The sequence below is a fragment of the Takifugu flavidus genome, chromosome 16 (genome assembly GCF_003711565.1).
Source record: "Takifugu flavidus isolate HTHZ2018 chromosome 16, ASM371156v2, whole genome shotgun sequence".
NCBI classification, from domain to species: domain Eukaryota; kingdom Metazoa; phylum Chordata; class Actinopteri; order Tetraodontiformes; family Tetraodontidae; genus Takifugu; species Takifugu flavidus.
Genome location: NC_079535.1, coordinates 7,858,594 through 7,874,588, shown reverse-complemented (window position 1 = coordinate 7,874,588; position 15,995 = coordinate 7,858,594). Strand labels below are relative to the sequence as shown.

Below are 15,995 nucleotides of genomic sequence, written 5' to 3'. Positions count from 1 at the left end.
GGAATAACTCAACAGGGTCCTTCATTGCATTCTGCAGTGCATGAACCTGGAGTTATACACGCATTATGCAATGTGCTTTATATAATTGCACTTTTAAAAGCATTGTTTTATACAAACGCTAAACACCCTTAACAACAAGAACAGTAGCAACAGCAGTAATAAATATACTACTATACATTATATACCGTAAAAAATAGCAGTTGCAGCATTTCGCGCATCTGTGCGGCAACCTCAGCGCTTGTGCAGCTGATGGAAACTTCACCTGTTGGTTAAATTGTCGGTTAGGAAGCAGAAATGATCGCGGAAGCTCGTCATTTTCACCTCGCGGGCGTGACGCTTTGTTGCGCAGACGGGTTCCCCTTCGCCACAGTGCGCACAGGACACAGACGCTGTTCGGTGCGTCAAACCATTGGGCAAACCAGCAAGGAGGAAGTGCCCAAACTTGGCTGCGCTTCTCAAAAACGAAATGAGCAGATTTGGCACCTCAAAGTAGTTCGGATTTCACGCCGGTTTGTCGTGCGCATTCAGGACGGATTTTGGTCTCCAATGCCCAAGGAGTACAAGAGGCGGACCTCCAAAGAGTTCTCCCTCTCTGGCACAGCAGCAGACGAGGGGTCTCGTTTGGGGTCAGAGCACGCCGGGGGTTCGTCCCACCAGGATGAGGAGCAGACCCCCCCGTCCTCGGTAAGGATGGATGCGCACTCGGTGCCGCAGGTCACCATCACCCCGGAGGGGAGCGGCTGCTCGCGGGAGATGCAACAGAAGGACTGGGAAGACGAGGTGACGGGTCCTCTGCGCAGGAACCTGTCCAGCTCCTCCATCTCCTCCACAGGATCCTCCGCTGTGGAGTCGGAGGATGACCTCCTGAGTGACAGCGAGAGCAAAAGCAAAGGTCTGGTAACTCTGGAGAATCTGGTGGATGCAGGAGAGGTGAGAACGGGCTGGAGTGGAGAAGGTGTCCAAGTTAAAGTCAATGCACCCTTACGGTCTTGTGAGATTACGACTAGTAGTACTAGTACTAGTACCAATAATATTAACAATCTAATCTGAGAAGACGGGGTGTTTAGACAGTTCAGCATGTTTTCTACAAGAAAAACTTGAAAACATCTAAATTTTTCCTTTGTATTTTTTTACGAGTACCTTTATGAGATCCTCACTTCCCTAATGAGGGCGAAATGCTTAATATACACACCAACTTCACAACCATTTTGTTTACTGCTTCATGGAGAGCGTTGAGTGTGTGACAGACACACACCTGATTCACAGCGTGACAAAAAGCTTCGCTTGCATTTTAAATGTCAGATCGACAGAGGTGTTTTTTCTCTCGAGCTAGATGTCCTACATGCCCCTCCTTTTGCACACACACACACACACACACCACACACACACACACACACACACACACACACACACACACACACACACACAACACACACACACACACACACACACACTCCTTGCTGGCATTTGTGCAAATGTGATGGCCCTTCACATGCTTGACTAATAAATATTCCAAAATTACAACCAAAACAACAATTAAAACAAACAACCCCTCAAAAAACAGTGTCATACCGCAGCAGGCAGGGTTTCCTTGAATTTGTTTTTGTGTGATTGGTGGGGAAGTGTTTTATATGTGTGTGTGTGTGTGCGCGCGTGTGTGTGTGTGACCATGATGACTAACCGCTCAGTCTCTCCTGTTCGCAACAGAAAGTGCTCTGTTTTAGAGCTGTCGCCTCATTATTCAGACTCTCTCCGAGCGTCTGTCTGTGCACAGTTTACGTCGGAAAGTGCTCCATTTCAAACCAACTCACTTCTTCGGAGTTTTAAGATTCTGCTTCCTGACATGTTGAATGTAATGTGTTTTTGCAGTAAGCAGCTATTTTGAGCCCCCAAACTCTGACATTTAAAAGCAACATCAACACACACACACACACACACACACACACACACACACACACACACACACGCATGTGCACACGTGCACACAGCTTCACACCTGACAGCAAGAGCTGGAACAGCTTCACATTGAAGATCTGATGGTGTTGCATTGATGAAAGAATTCAACTTCCAGCACTGATGGAAACCATTCAGGCTCTTCTTGTCCCAAACTGGTGAACATGGGAGCGGGAGAGCGCCTGAGGCTCCTCGCACTCTTGTCAGGACAAAACTTGGTTCCAACGTGCTCAGGCTGACCTGCGTCTAATACTGCCGACGGTCCTCCTCAGGAACAGCTCAGCAGCTCCGCCAGTACGACAGCAGTGGAGCGTTTGTGTCTTCTTCACTTAGGAATGTTTCAAATAGAAATACTGGGCACGAAGCTCTGAAACACTTTGTGTCACAACAAAATCTGATCAAATCTGCATTGTGTAAAAGAAATATGCGGGTAGTACGGGCCTCTGTTAGGTAATAACGTAGATGCAGCATTCATGGAACCCTTCGCAGCCCAACATGTTATCAGTCAACAAGCGCCGCTGAAGCATGGCGCCTGACATTTGCGAGCTTCGGCTTCACACCAGGGCCGGTCAGAGGATGATGAGCCCTGAGACTTCCGCTTATCGCTGCCATGGCGATCCCTGTTTCATTTCTTGTTCCGGCATGCGCCGGACAATGTGACCTGTGCCTTGTGAAGATGCGTTCATGTACCACAGCACCGTTTATGGTCACCTTTGGCCGCTCAGAGCACGTTTTAATCACTTACTCAAGGACAGTTACAGGGCAGAATCAACAACAATACCAGCGCACTAGCCCACCACAAACCTCCTTAAGTGCCTCTTTGTGTTGCTTTTGATTGCTGTGTGTAATTTGAACAGTATTATGAGGGGGAAACGTCTGTGTGATCTCTCTGTGAGACCAGGTGATCCGGTCCAGAACACATTTGGAGCTGGAAGTCACACTTTAACGATGCTGAATGAAGATAAGAGCCGACTGAGAGTGAACCTGTTAACCTCTGGGTGTGAAAGATGACACGAGATCGGTTCCCTGACTCACACTGCCCCCCCCCCCCTCCCACCCTGTTCCTCCAGAGCAAACCCCCATGGTGGAAGTTGAAGACCTTCGTGCAGTGGCCCTTCAGCGCCAGCCAGAGGAGGAAAGTGAACTGGGTTCAGCTGGCGGGCCATAAAGGTGCGATCCGAGCCGGTGGGGGAATCCTGTTTGGTTCGTTGATGTTTTGCTGAAAACCCGAATTGTCTCAGGTAACTTCAAAGCGGCCGACGAGGGCAACATCCTGAAGAAGTTCTCCGAAAACGAGAAGCGGTGCTTCACGAAGCTGAAGGGTGACATGCTGCTGCCATTTGTGCCCGGTTACCATGGCGTCGTGGAGAAGGATGGCGAGTCCTACCTTCACATGACCGACCTGCTGGCGAACTTTGACCTTCCCAACGTGATGGACTGCAAGATGGGAGTGAGGTAGAGAAGAACACAGAGTTTTCTGCATTATTTTGGCGTGTGTGTATGTGTGTGTATGTGTGTGTGTGTGTGGGGGGGTTCATTGTAAATTTGTCATTCGTGGAAAAATGTCTGACGTGATCTGTGCAGCGGTGACAGCAGCTGCTGCTCTGAGTGTTTCTGCTCTTCAAGGGAACACCTGTTTTAACTGCAGGTTATGTGCTTGGCTTCCTGCCACAGCGAGCCGAGTCTGGGCGTGTGCGCGTGTGCGTCCGCGAAACACACAGGAAAACACACGGCAGACAACATACAGTATGTGCGAGTTCACACTCATGATGCTGCGTGCAGAGAGTCGTTTTCAGACTGAGCTTCTTGCCGACACGCAGATGCACTGGCGATGCATCCGAAGCTGCTACTGTCTGCTTTGCAGGCGCCTGTGTGCAGTGTGTGTCACGCACACACTTGCAGGGTGTCCCTGGAGACTCCCCTTTGCAAAACACTCAACCACACACTTGCAAAACCACCAGCAGGCGTGCACACACACACAGACGCGCACATGCATACGCCTACACACAGTTAGACAACGCGCTGGAGTCTCCTGTCAGCTTCTCTCTTTAGTACTGAGGAAGTGAAGCTCACAATCTGAAAGTGTCATTTAAATCTGCGAACTGTCCTCGCTGCATGTTGGGCTGTTGTTGGTCATCAGATTGTCAGAATGTCAGAATGTCACTCCGATTTTAAGACTTAATCCAAATAGAATGACGCTGGTTCCGTAGAAAGGATCGGTCTGCTTCTTTCACAGGGACGACTTAGACGAACCCTCAAAGTAAACAAGGCTTTCTATTAAACTCCAGGCACTGGCTTACTCTGGTGTGTAAACATCCAGCCGAGGAACCTGCCTGTGAAGCTCTTTCGCCTGTTGTTACAGAACATACCTGGAGGAGGAGCTGGTACGGGCTCGCGAAAGGCCCAAACCCAGGGAGGACCTGTACAACAAAATGGTGGAGGTGGACAGCGGGGGGCCGAGCCCCGAGGAGCATTCCCAACGAGGCGTCACCAAGCCCCGCTACATGCAGTGGAGAGAGAGCATGAGCTCCACCAACACGCTGGGCTTCAGAATAGAAGGAACCAAGGTAGCTGGTTGAGCTGTGTGTAAAAAACCCCACCAAAAAACCCAAAAAACTCTCTGAAGTTAACGTCAGCATATTTTCTAGAATCTACTTGGGGGCAGAACATGTGACTTCTGACATTTTCATGCCTCAACTTCTCTTTCAGAAATGCGACGGCACGTGTCGAACCGACTTCAAGAAAACTAGATGCGAGCAGGATGTCATCCAAGTGTTCAAGGACTTTGTGGAAGGGAACGTCAGCATCGTCGTACGTGGCAGCCACACACACACACACACACACACACACCACACACACACACACACACAGTATATCCACCCGTATGGACAGCAGTGAGGTGCATTAGCAGAGACGGCTACACCAACTACAAACACAGCGCTTTTACAAGCTCTCACATCCGTGTTGAGTATTTGGACAAATATGAGATATTTTGTATAATTAGTCCATATGTTTGAGGGAGCCTTGAACCTGGTTTAAATGAGTGCAAACAGCCTCCTCCAAGTGTTTAAACTGCAGGAGCTCAACTGTAGCTGCGCCACGCACAGCAAATATTGACTGGACACTTGTTTGAGTTTTCTATTATGAAGGGAGGCTCCCAGATAGGCGCCTACACCCTGTTATCCTGCAAATGCACGTTCCCATGAATGGGTGCTGGAAAAATGTATGTACGATGTGGTTTTTTTGTTGTTTTTTTTACCGTAAATTAAAGCTGTGCGTTGTTCCCTTTTCATACCACAGATGTCGTACCTGAGCAGACTGAGAGAGATCCAGCAGGCCCTGAAGGTGTCTGACTTTTTCAAACAACATGAGGTGAGGTTTCTTTTTTTATTTACAGTGCACTAATACTAATAATATGTTAACCAGGTTTTGGCAGTCTAAGGTGCATGTGCCTGGACTGGCACACTAGCAATAAAATGCTGGAACATCTGAGCTGCATTTAGACTCAAGTGTTATGTAAAACAAGGCCTCTGTGTGGCCTGACAGGGTCTTTGACTGTGTATCCTCCAGCCCACATTTACCACAATGCTTACTGTACACAAATAGGATTCTAAAGTCATGTAATAAGCTTGAAACCATCAAACAAAAGCTACAGAAGTGAAATAAGGATGCAGCGCATCCCAGTGTGAACTCCACACTCATTTTCCTACTTTCAATACACAGTTAATGCTGTGTTTATTACTTCTTTGTAAACTAAATGGCAAGCTGGCAGCAGTGATCTTGTCTGCCTTGTTGTTGGTTGTGGTCAAAAGGTCTTTTATCAACTCTGTAAACCACTTTTATGTGAATAAAAAGCTGATTGTGTCCTTTGTGTTTGTAGGTCATAGGCAGCTCTCTTCTCTTTATCCACGACCACACAGGCAAGGCCCAGGTTTGGATCATTGACTTTGGTAAGACTACACCACTACCAGAGGGCCAGACGTTGAAACACGACATTCCCTGGCAAGAAGGCAACCGGGAGGACGGCTACCTGTGGGGGCTGGAGAATCTCATCCACACACTAGAGGCTGTAGAGGAAGAGACGAGGGAGGAAACGGCTCACATGGACACCATAGAAGAATGCCACACCATAGACAGAGATGGTCAGTGAGGGGTGAAGGACTGAGAAACTAGAGGGAGGCCTTGATATGATGTGGACGGAGGGGAAGAGGGCAGAAATGAGTCTCTATAACTGACCAGGCGGGAGGGGGGGCAGAGGAGGGGTTGCTATACTGAACAATTGAGCAAATCAACTGACACTAAATCGACTTCCTGTAAACTAAAGAGAAGTGAAAGTGTGGGGGTGCTCCATGTGAGGGACAATTTCAAAAAGAACAACTCAAAATAAAAAAGGGGGAGTTTGTAAGTCAGACTATCCTTGTGGTCCCTGCTGCCCTGAAGTTTTACCTCTTTGTAACATTACAGGAAAATATCTGGACTGTGTCACTGACCTCATATAAATACAGTCAACTCAGCTGTTTATATTACTGTCATGCATCTCTATTTCTGTAGCCAAACTAATTTATAGCTGGGTGTTAATTTCTGATTAAGCTGAAAGGGTACAGGAGAGGGTGAGAAATGAGATGATTAAAGCAAAATGCGGGAAATACCTGGGACGGACTCTCTGCGCGAACAAATAAATTGTGCTCTCAAACAACTCAAGAACGCAAACTGAATTATGATTACATTACACAATGACGATATAATGATGTTAATCAGAGGAATTGTGCAAATAGAAGAAATTAAAATGTGTACATGGAAATAAAAATTGAAAAGTCAGCTACATTTATTCTAAACGGTATAATTACATATTTATCCAACTGAAAGAGACCCTGGTCCTCTCCAACTCCAATGCATTTGAACAATATACAGTCATTTCTATGGAGCACTGTTAGTTAAATGAGACCGTCAGTATTTTGCATAGAGGGTATGTTTGGTTGAGGCAATCAGTGCTCAGCTACATTAAAAAAAAAAGAGAAAAAAAATCACACAATCAAAAAGTGGAAAAAATATTTTCCTGCTCCATTAATTACACTTAAAAAGTAACCCAATGTCTTCAATCATGAAACTTTAGATCAGCTACATTTTCTACATGCTATCTTCAAGTGGAGCGTCAGCAGTACCGCAGTTGCAAAAATGAAAAAAATATAGTAACAAAACAATGAGTACGTATCAGTTACAACTAGAAAAAAAGTGGCTAAATGAGGGTAACCTGGAAAGAAACACTCAAACATTAGACATTCCACAACAATTAACTCGATTATTTGAATTAACGATACTCGCAGCAGCGTGCTGGGTTACAGTGCTGATTGGCTCCCCCTGCTGAGTAATCCGAGGTACTACAGCACCACCCCAGCTGCAGTATAGGTCTAAAATGGCAGTGATACACTACAAACACATCACACAGAAATAAATACAAATAAATCATAATATGTTACACAAAAAATTGCAATGGGTTAATCCAGTGTATGGAAGCGAGTATAAAAATAGCATATATTTTCACAGCTGCACTGTCATTAAATTCTATATATATACTTGAATGATTATGAGTCAAAGACATTAGCAAAATGGGAAAGAGTTAGAATTAATTTAAAAATAATAAAACAGGCAGAAATCATTATCTAACAGCTGGTGTCTAAAATAAAAAAAAAGTCAAAATAATCTGGAGTAAACAGGAAGTCTTTTCCACAGGGATTACTATCTTTGAGAAACAGCAACCGACAACCACAAGGTCAGAATATGAGCAGAGTCTGTGGATGCCTAATGAAAAAGCCTCAGTAGTACAAAAATAACAGGTATGTGACTTCTTAATCACGTGACCAAGGCTCTTTGTTTTGGAAATACAGCGAGCTGACCTTTGGCTGAGAGGTTTATCCTTTTTCCAACATTAAGGACGGAAACTTGAGAGCTCTCTAGACCGCCACATGTGGCATATACTTTTCACATTACGTAGGGCCCTTGTGTTACAATCTTTTACGGAAAATCCAATTTCAAAGATCAAAAACAAATAGTTCCAAAAGTTGCTTTTTAACTTGTGGTACGATACACTAACATTCCAACGCAACGCTCACTGTGCAACACGTACCAAAGCTTTCATTTAAAAACCAAATGGAAATGAGTTTTGTTTTTGTTTTTTTTGTTTTTTACAGCAGTTAAGATGGTTCAGGTTCTACAAAAAGTCCTGTAAAGAGTTCTGTTTGTACTGTGGCCACAGTGGAGGGTTAGTGTTCTCAGCATTCCAGGAATCCAGATTTGATGCTATAGATCTTAAATGACTGCAGAGTCTACGTGTTCATGCCTTACTTCTAAAACAGCCCAAAAAGGGCCCCTGGGTTTAGTTTTGAACCTGCCACAGCAAGCTGCTGCTCCAAGCTGCAAGCTGCAGCTGTCTAGATCGGGGTAACACTGAGATCCTCAGACAGAGAAAAGCCTGAGTCTCGGTCACATGCGGGTTTCTCGGCTTTGGTGTTTTTCCTGACGTCCTCGTGCCCGTAGCTGGCGTGGCGCTTCAACAGCAGCTTAGGCATACAGGATGTGGAGGTGTGGAGGCCTACCGACAGTCCCAAGCCTGTCCCAGAGGAGAAGCTGTGGCTGGCGCCGGTGTTGGGGCTTACATCCGCACCCTTGCTTTTAACCAACGGCAAGCTCTCTGCCTCATAGCTCTGCTCATCATAGGCATAATTGACGTTACCACATGGGAAAGTCTGAAGCTTCGCCAGGTCCATGCCAGCTTTTGTGCTGCCAACTGCTGGGGACTTGTTTTGGACAGGTTGAGCCTGGCAGGAAGGGGACGGAGCTAAGAGAGAGCAGGCACCAGCAGAACCGGGGTGGGTGTTGCCACAACCGGCCTTGCTGGTTTCGGAGGTTGTGTTGCTTGTTTGAGGAGCCTGAGAGATAGAGGAGGAGCTTGAAAGTGGCATGGACTGAGTGTGAGCTAGAGCTTTCTTCCCTCTGAAGTTTTCCAAAACCCAGGATCCATATGTCGGGTTCCACAGGTTCTTCGTCTTGTTCTTCAGCTTCTGGCTCCCTGAGGAGGAGTTGTTCCTCGAGCAGGGACGATGAAGAGGAGGGTCGTGATGGATGACGTGGCCTCCTGCAAACGCACTTGATGACAGACAGGGTGCGGGAACAGGCTCGGCCCAGGAGGGCTCCAGAGCCTCTCGGTACGACATCACCTGAGTGGGCTGGGTTCTCTGGTGGAGTAGATGGGGTTTGATGGGCTGTAGGAGGTGAGGGGTCGGGCCCAGACTGAGAGGGGAGAGACTCAGCTGGGAGGGGGAATCGTGGGAGACAGCGTGTGACATCAGCAGTGGCGTGAGGTTGTTGGAAGTATGGTCAGACGGGCGGGTAAATTTGCCACCATCATCCTCCGCAGTGGGAGTATATTCTACTGGAAGTGATGTATTCATCACGTCTGGGTCCTTATTAAAATCAGGATGTAGAGAAAGATTAATTAGAGAAAAGAAAGAAGCCTGTAGAGTCGCTAACACTAGTGACGTGTTATCAGGTACATACCTGTGAGCAGTAGTTAATCCTCTCCAGGATTGTAGAAAAGTTTGGTCGATGTTCAGGACAGTGCTGCCAACACTGGGTCATAATCCGATATCTACCAAGTAACAGATACAAATATCAGCTATATTCTTCTTATAGAACCTCCCCGGAGCCCTGAAAATACTCACACAGGCCCTGGACAGTTTTTGGGAGGATCCATCCTGCCTCCACTGGTGACAAACTCCAGCACCTCCTGGTTGGTTTTACAGGGGTAGGGCATATAACCCAGAGAGAAGATCTCCCACAGCAGTACTCCAAATGACCTGCAGGGGGAGCAACGGCTCAACAAAACTAGCTCTCATTCTGCACCAACAGCCTGAACTTTGCCTGTTCTGCTGACTCTCCCTGCAGCTGCACAGGTGGCCAATCAAATTATTTGGCCCAAGAAATGTTCAGTTTTAGTAGAACTTGAACCCTTTGCCAGTGAAACGGTTGACAAGGCTTTAAAACACTTTCATTTTCCCCTTATGTGATTAGAGATCATACCAGGTGTCAGTCTTGCAAGTGAAGATCCCCTCCATGAAAGCTTCTGGTGGCATCCATTTGACTGGCAACATTGCACGGCCACCTTTCCTGTAATAGCTGGCTCTATAATAACAAAAAAAACAAAAAAACCTGGCAATCATTTATCACTCTGAACCACCACGGCCAAGACTCCATGTTATGATACACTATATAAGTATCAGATACTTGCGGATTTCACAGACCTGTAAATGTCTCGTGCCATGCCAAAGTCACCAATTTTGGCAACCCTCTCTGGTCCAGGACAGGTGAGCAGGCAATTTCTAGCAGCAATATCTCTGAGAAGAAAAGGAGTCTGTCACAGAGTGCAGCTTTATGATAGCAATAAACCTACGAGTCCTCCAAATAACACAATATTATCATCTTCATCATCTCCACAAGTGGGTGTGAACCTGTGTATGAAGTGGTTCTCCTCCAGGTAGCGACAGCCAAGAGCGATGTCCCTGGCCATCTGCAGCAGCTGCCTCATTGACAGAGAAGAGGTCTGATTCTGGAAATTGGACAGTGGCAGTGAGACACTCAAAGGCTCTGGTACAGACACACACGTGTGTTACAGACACATACAGCTCGTGGCCTGTTCTGCCTCAGGAAGCTCTTCATGTCCCCTCCAGTCATGAGCTCCAGTAGAATGAAGCGTGGCAGGATGTTCAGACTGACCCCGATACAGCGCACAATGTTCTCATGGCCAAATTTGCTGCGCAGACAAAACAATGCAAAACAATGAAAACCAAGGAATAGTTTTTTGTGAGAGGTTCCAATGTAACGGATTGTGTAAAACCTCAGTTTTTTCATGATCTGGTTTAACTACATAGCTTATTAGCTTTGGTTAAACTCACCCTCGGCAATATTTATGGCCCAAACTAACCCAGGGAGTTCGGGAATTTATCCAAACAGTTCAAACACAACAAACCCTAAGTAGCCATTTTCAAGGGAGTAGAGTCAAATGACACAAGTGGGTGCGTTTTATTGATTAGTCTGTAAGGCAATAAAAGTTGAGCATTCTATGTTATCAACACAATAAAAAAGATCACAAGTTTTCTGTAGCTATTTTAAAATGCATACAAAAAAAAATACGAAGCATAAATTAAACGTAATTTCAAGGCAGATTTGTGAGTCCAGCATAAGAAAATGCTTTCCAATTTAGCTCCGACTGGAATGAATTGCAATTTAAAACATCTCTAATCAAACTAGAATACATAGCAGTTTTGAGCAGGGAAATTAATTACTGGAACTTGTAAATAGCAAAGTATAAACAAATTACATTGAAAGACAGTTATTTTCTGAAAGCCAAACACATCCCTGCATAAGCTCAAAATGGTGCGAGGCATCAATGTAAACGGTAGCATGTGCAATTTGGATTAGCTTTTTGTAGCACCGCGGTTAGTAACTGTGGAATCACGACTGCTTCACACCATATTTATTTCACAGCCTGTCTCCATCCCTGTTTGTTGGATTGTTTACAGTTGTACCAAATTTTTCAGAAGTGAAGAGCAGTACCTCATTATGAGGGCCTCCATCAAGAAATCCATTTCATCCTGCTCGGAGCAGATTTCTGGAAGAGTCTGCGGAGCACAATAAATTACAGTGACAGTTTCAAGGTGCACAGCCAAGAGGCAAGATCTCATTAGGCCTTATGAGCAGGCTAATGAAAAGCACGCAAGAACATGGGTTGTTGTTCTAGCATTTTAACCGCTTTCTGGAGCGATCGCAGGTCAGCGGCTAAACGATTTACTGGTTTCAGACTTGTAAATCATTTTGTGGCATCAGCATTGGTTATTTTATTTTATTTTATTTTTTGTCTCGACATTGCAGCCCTAAATTATTTGCTAAGACACAGTGTCCCACATTCTGCATTTAGCATGTTTAGATCTTTGAAGGGACAAGTGAAGCTAAATAAATGAATAAACATCAGTAAACATTACATCAATATTTTTGCAGGACTGTTTGACTTTTAGCCTCACAACAAACTGCACCCTGTGGATATGCTGATAAAATTATACGTTTTAATCTGTTTTCAGATGAAACAGTGAATTGTCTGATATCTGACCTTTATGGCCACCTGCATGGGTTTGTTATCATTGTTCATCCCAATAAGCTGCCCTTCGTAGACTTCCCCAAATGCACCATGACCCAGAGCCCTGGAAACACAAGAGTAAGATTATGTGTAAAGCACAAAGAATTTGTAGTTAGACACTAACATCAGTGCTAATGTGGCATCATTAGACATGGAGAACTTTAACTACAGTTTTTCCGAGTATCTCAAAGTCGTCAGTATGTGCAGCTGTACCTGAGAAGTGTTATGTTCTTGCGTGGGACTTCTTTCAGGTCATTGAGTGAGGCCGTCTTCCCCGCGAAGCAGTAGTTTGGGTTGTAGTCCGTCATGATGGTGGAGGAGCGAATCTTGCTCAGTTTGTACTCGGGGCTGTGCAGGCGTCCCCTGACCGCGTGCAAGTCATTCTTCCTGCGATACCACACTGAACACAAATACAATTAAGAATAATGACATCAAAGCTGATGTTTACATTCTTCACATATAATTAAGTGGACCAGACAAATGTTATGGACTTTTGTCAAAACAACTCCCTCACTATCCACGTAATGTAGGAGCCATAACACAAGGAGGGTCAGGCTGCATGTCATCCTTCCTGTCATTTTAGAGAGATACCACTCACAGCCATTCCCATTTTAAACTGAGATTCTGATGTGTTATGGCAGTCCTGTACCGCTACCCTGCCTGGCTACGGGCAAAACACAACTGTGGTTTTCAGCCCAACTCCAAGTGACGGACTTTGTGCAGCCTCCCTCTGAGCTGCTCAAACATGCACAAGTGCCCTCTATGAACACTCAAACAGTGCTTTGCAAGCCGCAGGTGGGACGTCCTCTCCTTGGTTACAGCTCCTAGACTGTCTGTGCCAGTGAGTTTGGACTCACCCGCCATGGTGGCAGCCCAAGTCCCCGATGCAGTTTGGTAGTCTGCCAGGGATGGGGCGTTGCGTGCAGGTAAGAGGTGCCGTCGAGCCATCGCCCGGTGGAGATGCTAGGGTCTCAGGGAGGGGTGGGTTAGGAAGAGGTGTGGGTTGAGATGGAGATTGAGGAGGAGGAAGGGGGGAGGAGAAGGGGTACCCAGGGAACAGACTACCTCTCTGCATGGGGGAGAGCTCAGGTGAAGAGACACCATTAACCTGAAGGATGCGTGTGTGAGGCTGTGTTGTGCGACGCGAAGCATGTAACTGCACAAGTGTATTTGTGTTTGTTTTCGTATCTTATTTATTAAGTTGAAAGTTCAAACAATTACAAACACTGCAGTCCTCATAAAGAGAATCTTTATCGTATCTCATGAAAGAGAAGTCAGTTTAGTTTGCTCCTTGATGACTTGCAGCTACACTCACAAAGCTGTTAGACTGGTCAGAATCAGGGAGGCATCGTTTTCATCCGCAGGGACGTTTGCACTCACTGAACTCACGTATGTCTGGAAGGTGATCTTTAACTGAACATTCATTAAAAGGCTCACACATACCGATTCCTGTCAGTGGGAAGAGAGCGCTTAAGCTTCAGGAATGTTTCAAACTCATTTAGCTTTCAATAGCTTTATGCAGCATCGATTACTTCAGCCAAGAACTCGAACTGCTTTTGTCAAGCAAGGATTTGTTGTCAGAAGAAGCAGAAGAGAAGAATGTATAACTGGTTCTCTTTAGGTTTACTTAAAGTTCAGAGTTACTAAGAGTTGACAGTAGGAAACTGTCTGGCTGAGGTTTACTTAAACTCAGCTCTAGATTGAGGTTATGGAGAGGATAAATGCCTTAAATCACACATGGTGGAGGATTACTGAGCTAGTCAAAATGCCAGGAGTCCCTTCCCACTTACATGGTTGTCAAAAGTTACCAAAGATGCAGAAGTTGCCCTTGTAATATCCCTCTCGGTCCTATTTGAATGTAGTAAGTCAAGCTCAGACACATACCAGTACGACGCATTATTGTTATTAGATTATCATACAATCAGAATTTCTAATATTGTCAGATTATGGTTGCCCTTTTTCAACTTTAATTGCCACATGACAAAAATTGTTAGAAATCCCTAATTCTTCCTTCCAGATCTTTAGTTTTGCAAAAATCCGAATTAATCCCAAGCCTGTCTGACCATAGATATGTTAACATACCGATGCCCACCACCTCTACATAAACCACTACTACTGGTGCCCACTCATATAAACAGAATACTTTTGTTTCCCACAGAACTACACTAATCTGCTTAGATTTGTTAGCTCAGGTCTCAGGTTTTCACAAGGTACCCTGGTCTTCAAGTCCCTCTGGTCCCGAATGGTCCTACTGTTACTACCAATTCTAAAGTAATCAACACATCTCCACATTCCATGCTTATCTCAAACCCTGGTTGTCCTTTTTACAACCAGTGATGTGTTTTTCCTATTTATCCAGGGTGATATAATGCCTCCAGCTTCTGATAACAACAGAAGACCTTCAGGCTATTCTCAAGAATGATGCCTAGGTGGCCTCCTTTAAGTTATTATCCATAACCATTGCAAATCACTTCAACTAGCCTATCGCACTCATCCCTCATCAGCTACACATTGCAAGGTTATTACAAGCAAGATGTTCACCGAGTACATTTAGATTTTATGGCAACATCTACAGCCCTCTCTTAAGGTTATATGTATCTTGTGCCAATCAACCTTAATTATTAGATCAAGTACAACATATACACAGAACACTGCATTATCTGACTCCTTATCAGAAGTATCATCACAGTTAGCTACAGAGAGCTCCACCTGACATAGTTGCATATAAAAAAAACGGTCCATATATGCTTGTGGCAGCGGCGCCATGTCCACATCCGCATATTTCTAATGATGCCTTGATTTGCTCTGCACACAACTAGAATAGCTCTTATAAATTAATACTGATATTTGTGAGTACGGAAGCAGCGTGTTCCACCTCTGCTCACAGTCGGTGGAAGGTGGACGGCATGGGCTGCGCACAGAACTGTACGATTCTCTTACTGAGGATGACGCCGGTGCAGAGCAGCACAATGCCACTGGCGACGGTGGAGATCACGACGGTCAGGATCAATGGTGTCGATATCTGGTCCTGTGGAGGCAGCCCTTGAGGAGCTGCCAGAAAAGTCAGCTATTAGGTGTCATCATTTATGATTAGATTAAAAAAAACGTGCCTCGGGTGTAATTACGTACCTGTGGCGCTGATGCAGGTGACATTATCGTTGGTCAGAACCTCATCATCCTCACACAGACAGATGATACGGTGAGTATCTTCATCCGGTTCACAGCTGTTGGACTGACAGTGGCTGCAGTTCAGCTCCACCTTGATCTCACACTCGCCATGGCTCTCCATGGCTAACACACGCACACACACACACACACACACACACCCAATATATTTCTCTAGGAGTTCAAGTGTAGGTGATGAACTATGTCGGTACTTTGTTAAACAGTCTCTAACTTACAGCACAAAAATTACACAATTAGATTACAGTCACTTATCTCTTTTTTCAGCCTGTTTTTATATCTCTTATGAAAATGAATGTGAAATCTTTGTCTTTCATGACAGGCAGCATCAGCAACAACAACAACAAAGAACAGATGTCTGCGTGTTAGATCCAAGGGCAACAGGCTGCATGAGGCTGTGAATTAGTCAGCTTCCTGTTCCTCCTGCTAACTAATTAGAATCAGATGACCAGCAGACTCTTATAAACAAACAGGAAAATACTATGGCACTACATATCCTCACATGCAAGTGCTCATACAATTGTGAGGATATGGGTCTATGGCAGAACTAGGGGTGGAAGAATGAACTGATTCACATCAGCACATTGATTCAAAATGGAAACAGCGATCGCGCCTTTATTTTGAAAATCTGTGTCAGAACTTCCGCGTGTGCCACCGTAGCCTTCAAGCATTG

General features: G+C 45.3%; 2 protein-coding genes across 2 annotated transcripts in view; one reads left to right on the top strand and one right to left on the bottom strand.

The window, feature by feature from the left end:
- The first annotated feature begins 355 nt into the window (after window positions 1-355).
- On the top strand, window positions 356-6,777 carry itpka (inositol-trisphosphate 3-kinase A). The gene is made up of 7 exons (XM_057058733.1): window positions 356-930; window positions 3,024-3,123; window positions 3,195-3,408; window positions 4,316-4,520; window positions 4,663-4,764; window positions 5,254-5,325; window positions 5,834-6,777. The coding sequence occupies exons 1-7, from the start codon at window positions 547-549 to the stop codon at window positions 6,101-6,103; spliced, it is 1,347 nt and encodes a 448-aa protein (XP_056914713.1). The 5' UTR covers window positions 356-546; the 3' UTR covers window positions 6,104-6,777.
- ltk (leukocyte receptor tyrosine kinase) overlaps window positions 6,755-15,995 on the bottom strand; it is a 26,069-nt gene continuing 16,828 nt past the window's right edge. The window contains exons 18-29 of the mRNA XM_057058732.1: window positions 15,269-15,430; window positions 15,080-15,190; window positions 12,353-12,539; window positions 12,113-12,203; window positions 11,563-11,627; window positions 10,630-10,759; window positions 10,458-10,555; window positions 10,251-10,343; window positions 10,030-10,131; window positions 9,672-9,806; window positions 9,508-9,598; window positions 6,755-9,413 (exon numbers count right to left, since the gene is read on the bottom strand). Coding sequence (XP_056914712.1) covers window positions 8,382-9,413; window positions 9,508-9,598; window positions 9,672-9,806; window positions 10,030-10,131; window positions 10,251-10,343; window positions 10,458-10,555; window positions 10,630-10,759; window positions 11,563-11,627; window positions 12,113-12,203; window positions 12,353-12,539; window positions 15,080-15,190; window positions 15,269-15,430 — 2,297 coding nt within the window. The 3' untranslated portion in view covers window positions 6,755-8,381. The remainder of the gene's footprint in view (window positions 9,414-9,507; window positions 9,599-9,671; window positions 9,807-10,029; window positions 10,132-10,250; window positions 10,344-10,457; window positions 10,556-10,629; window positions 10,760-11,562; window positions 11,628-12,112; window positions 12,204-12,352; window positions 12,540-15,079; window positions 15,191-15,268; window positions 15,431-15,995) is intronic.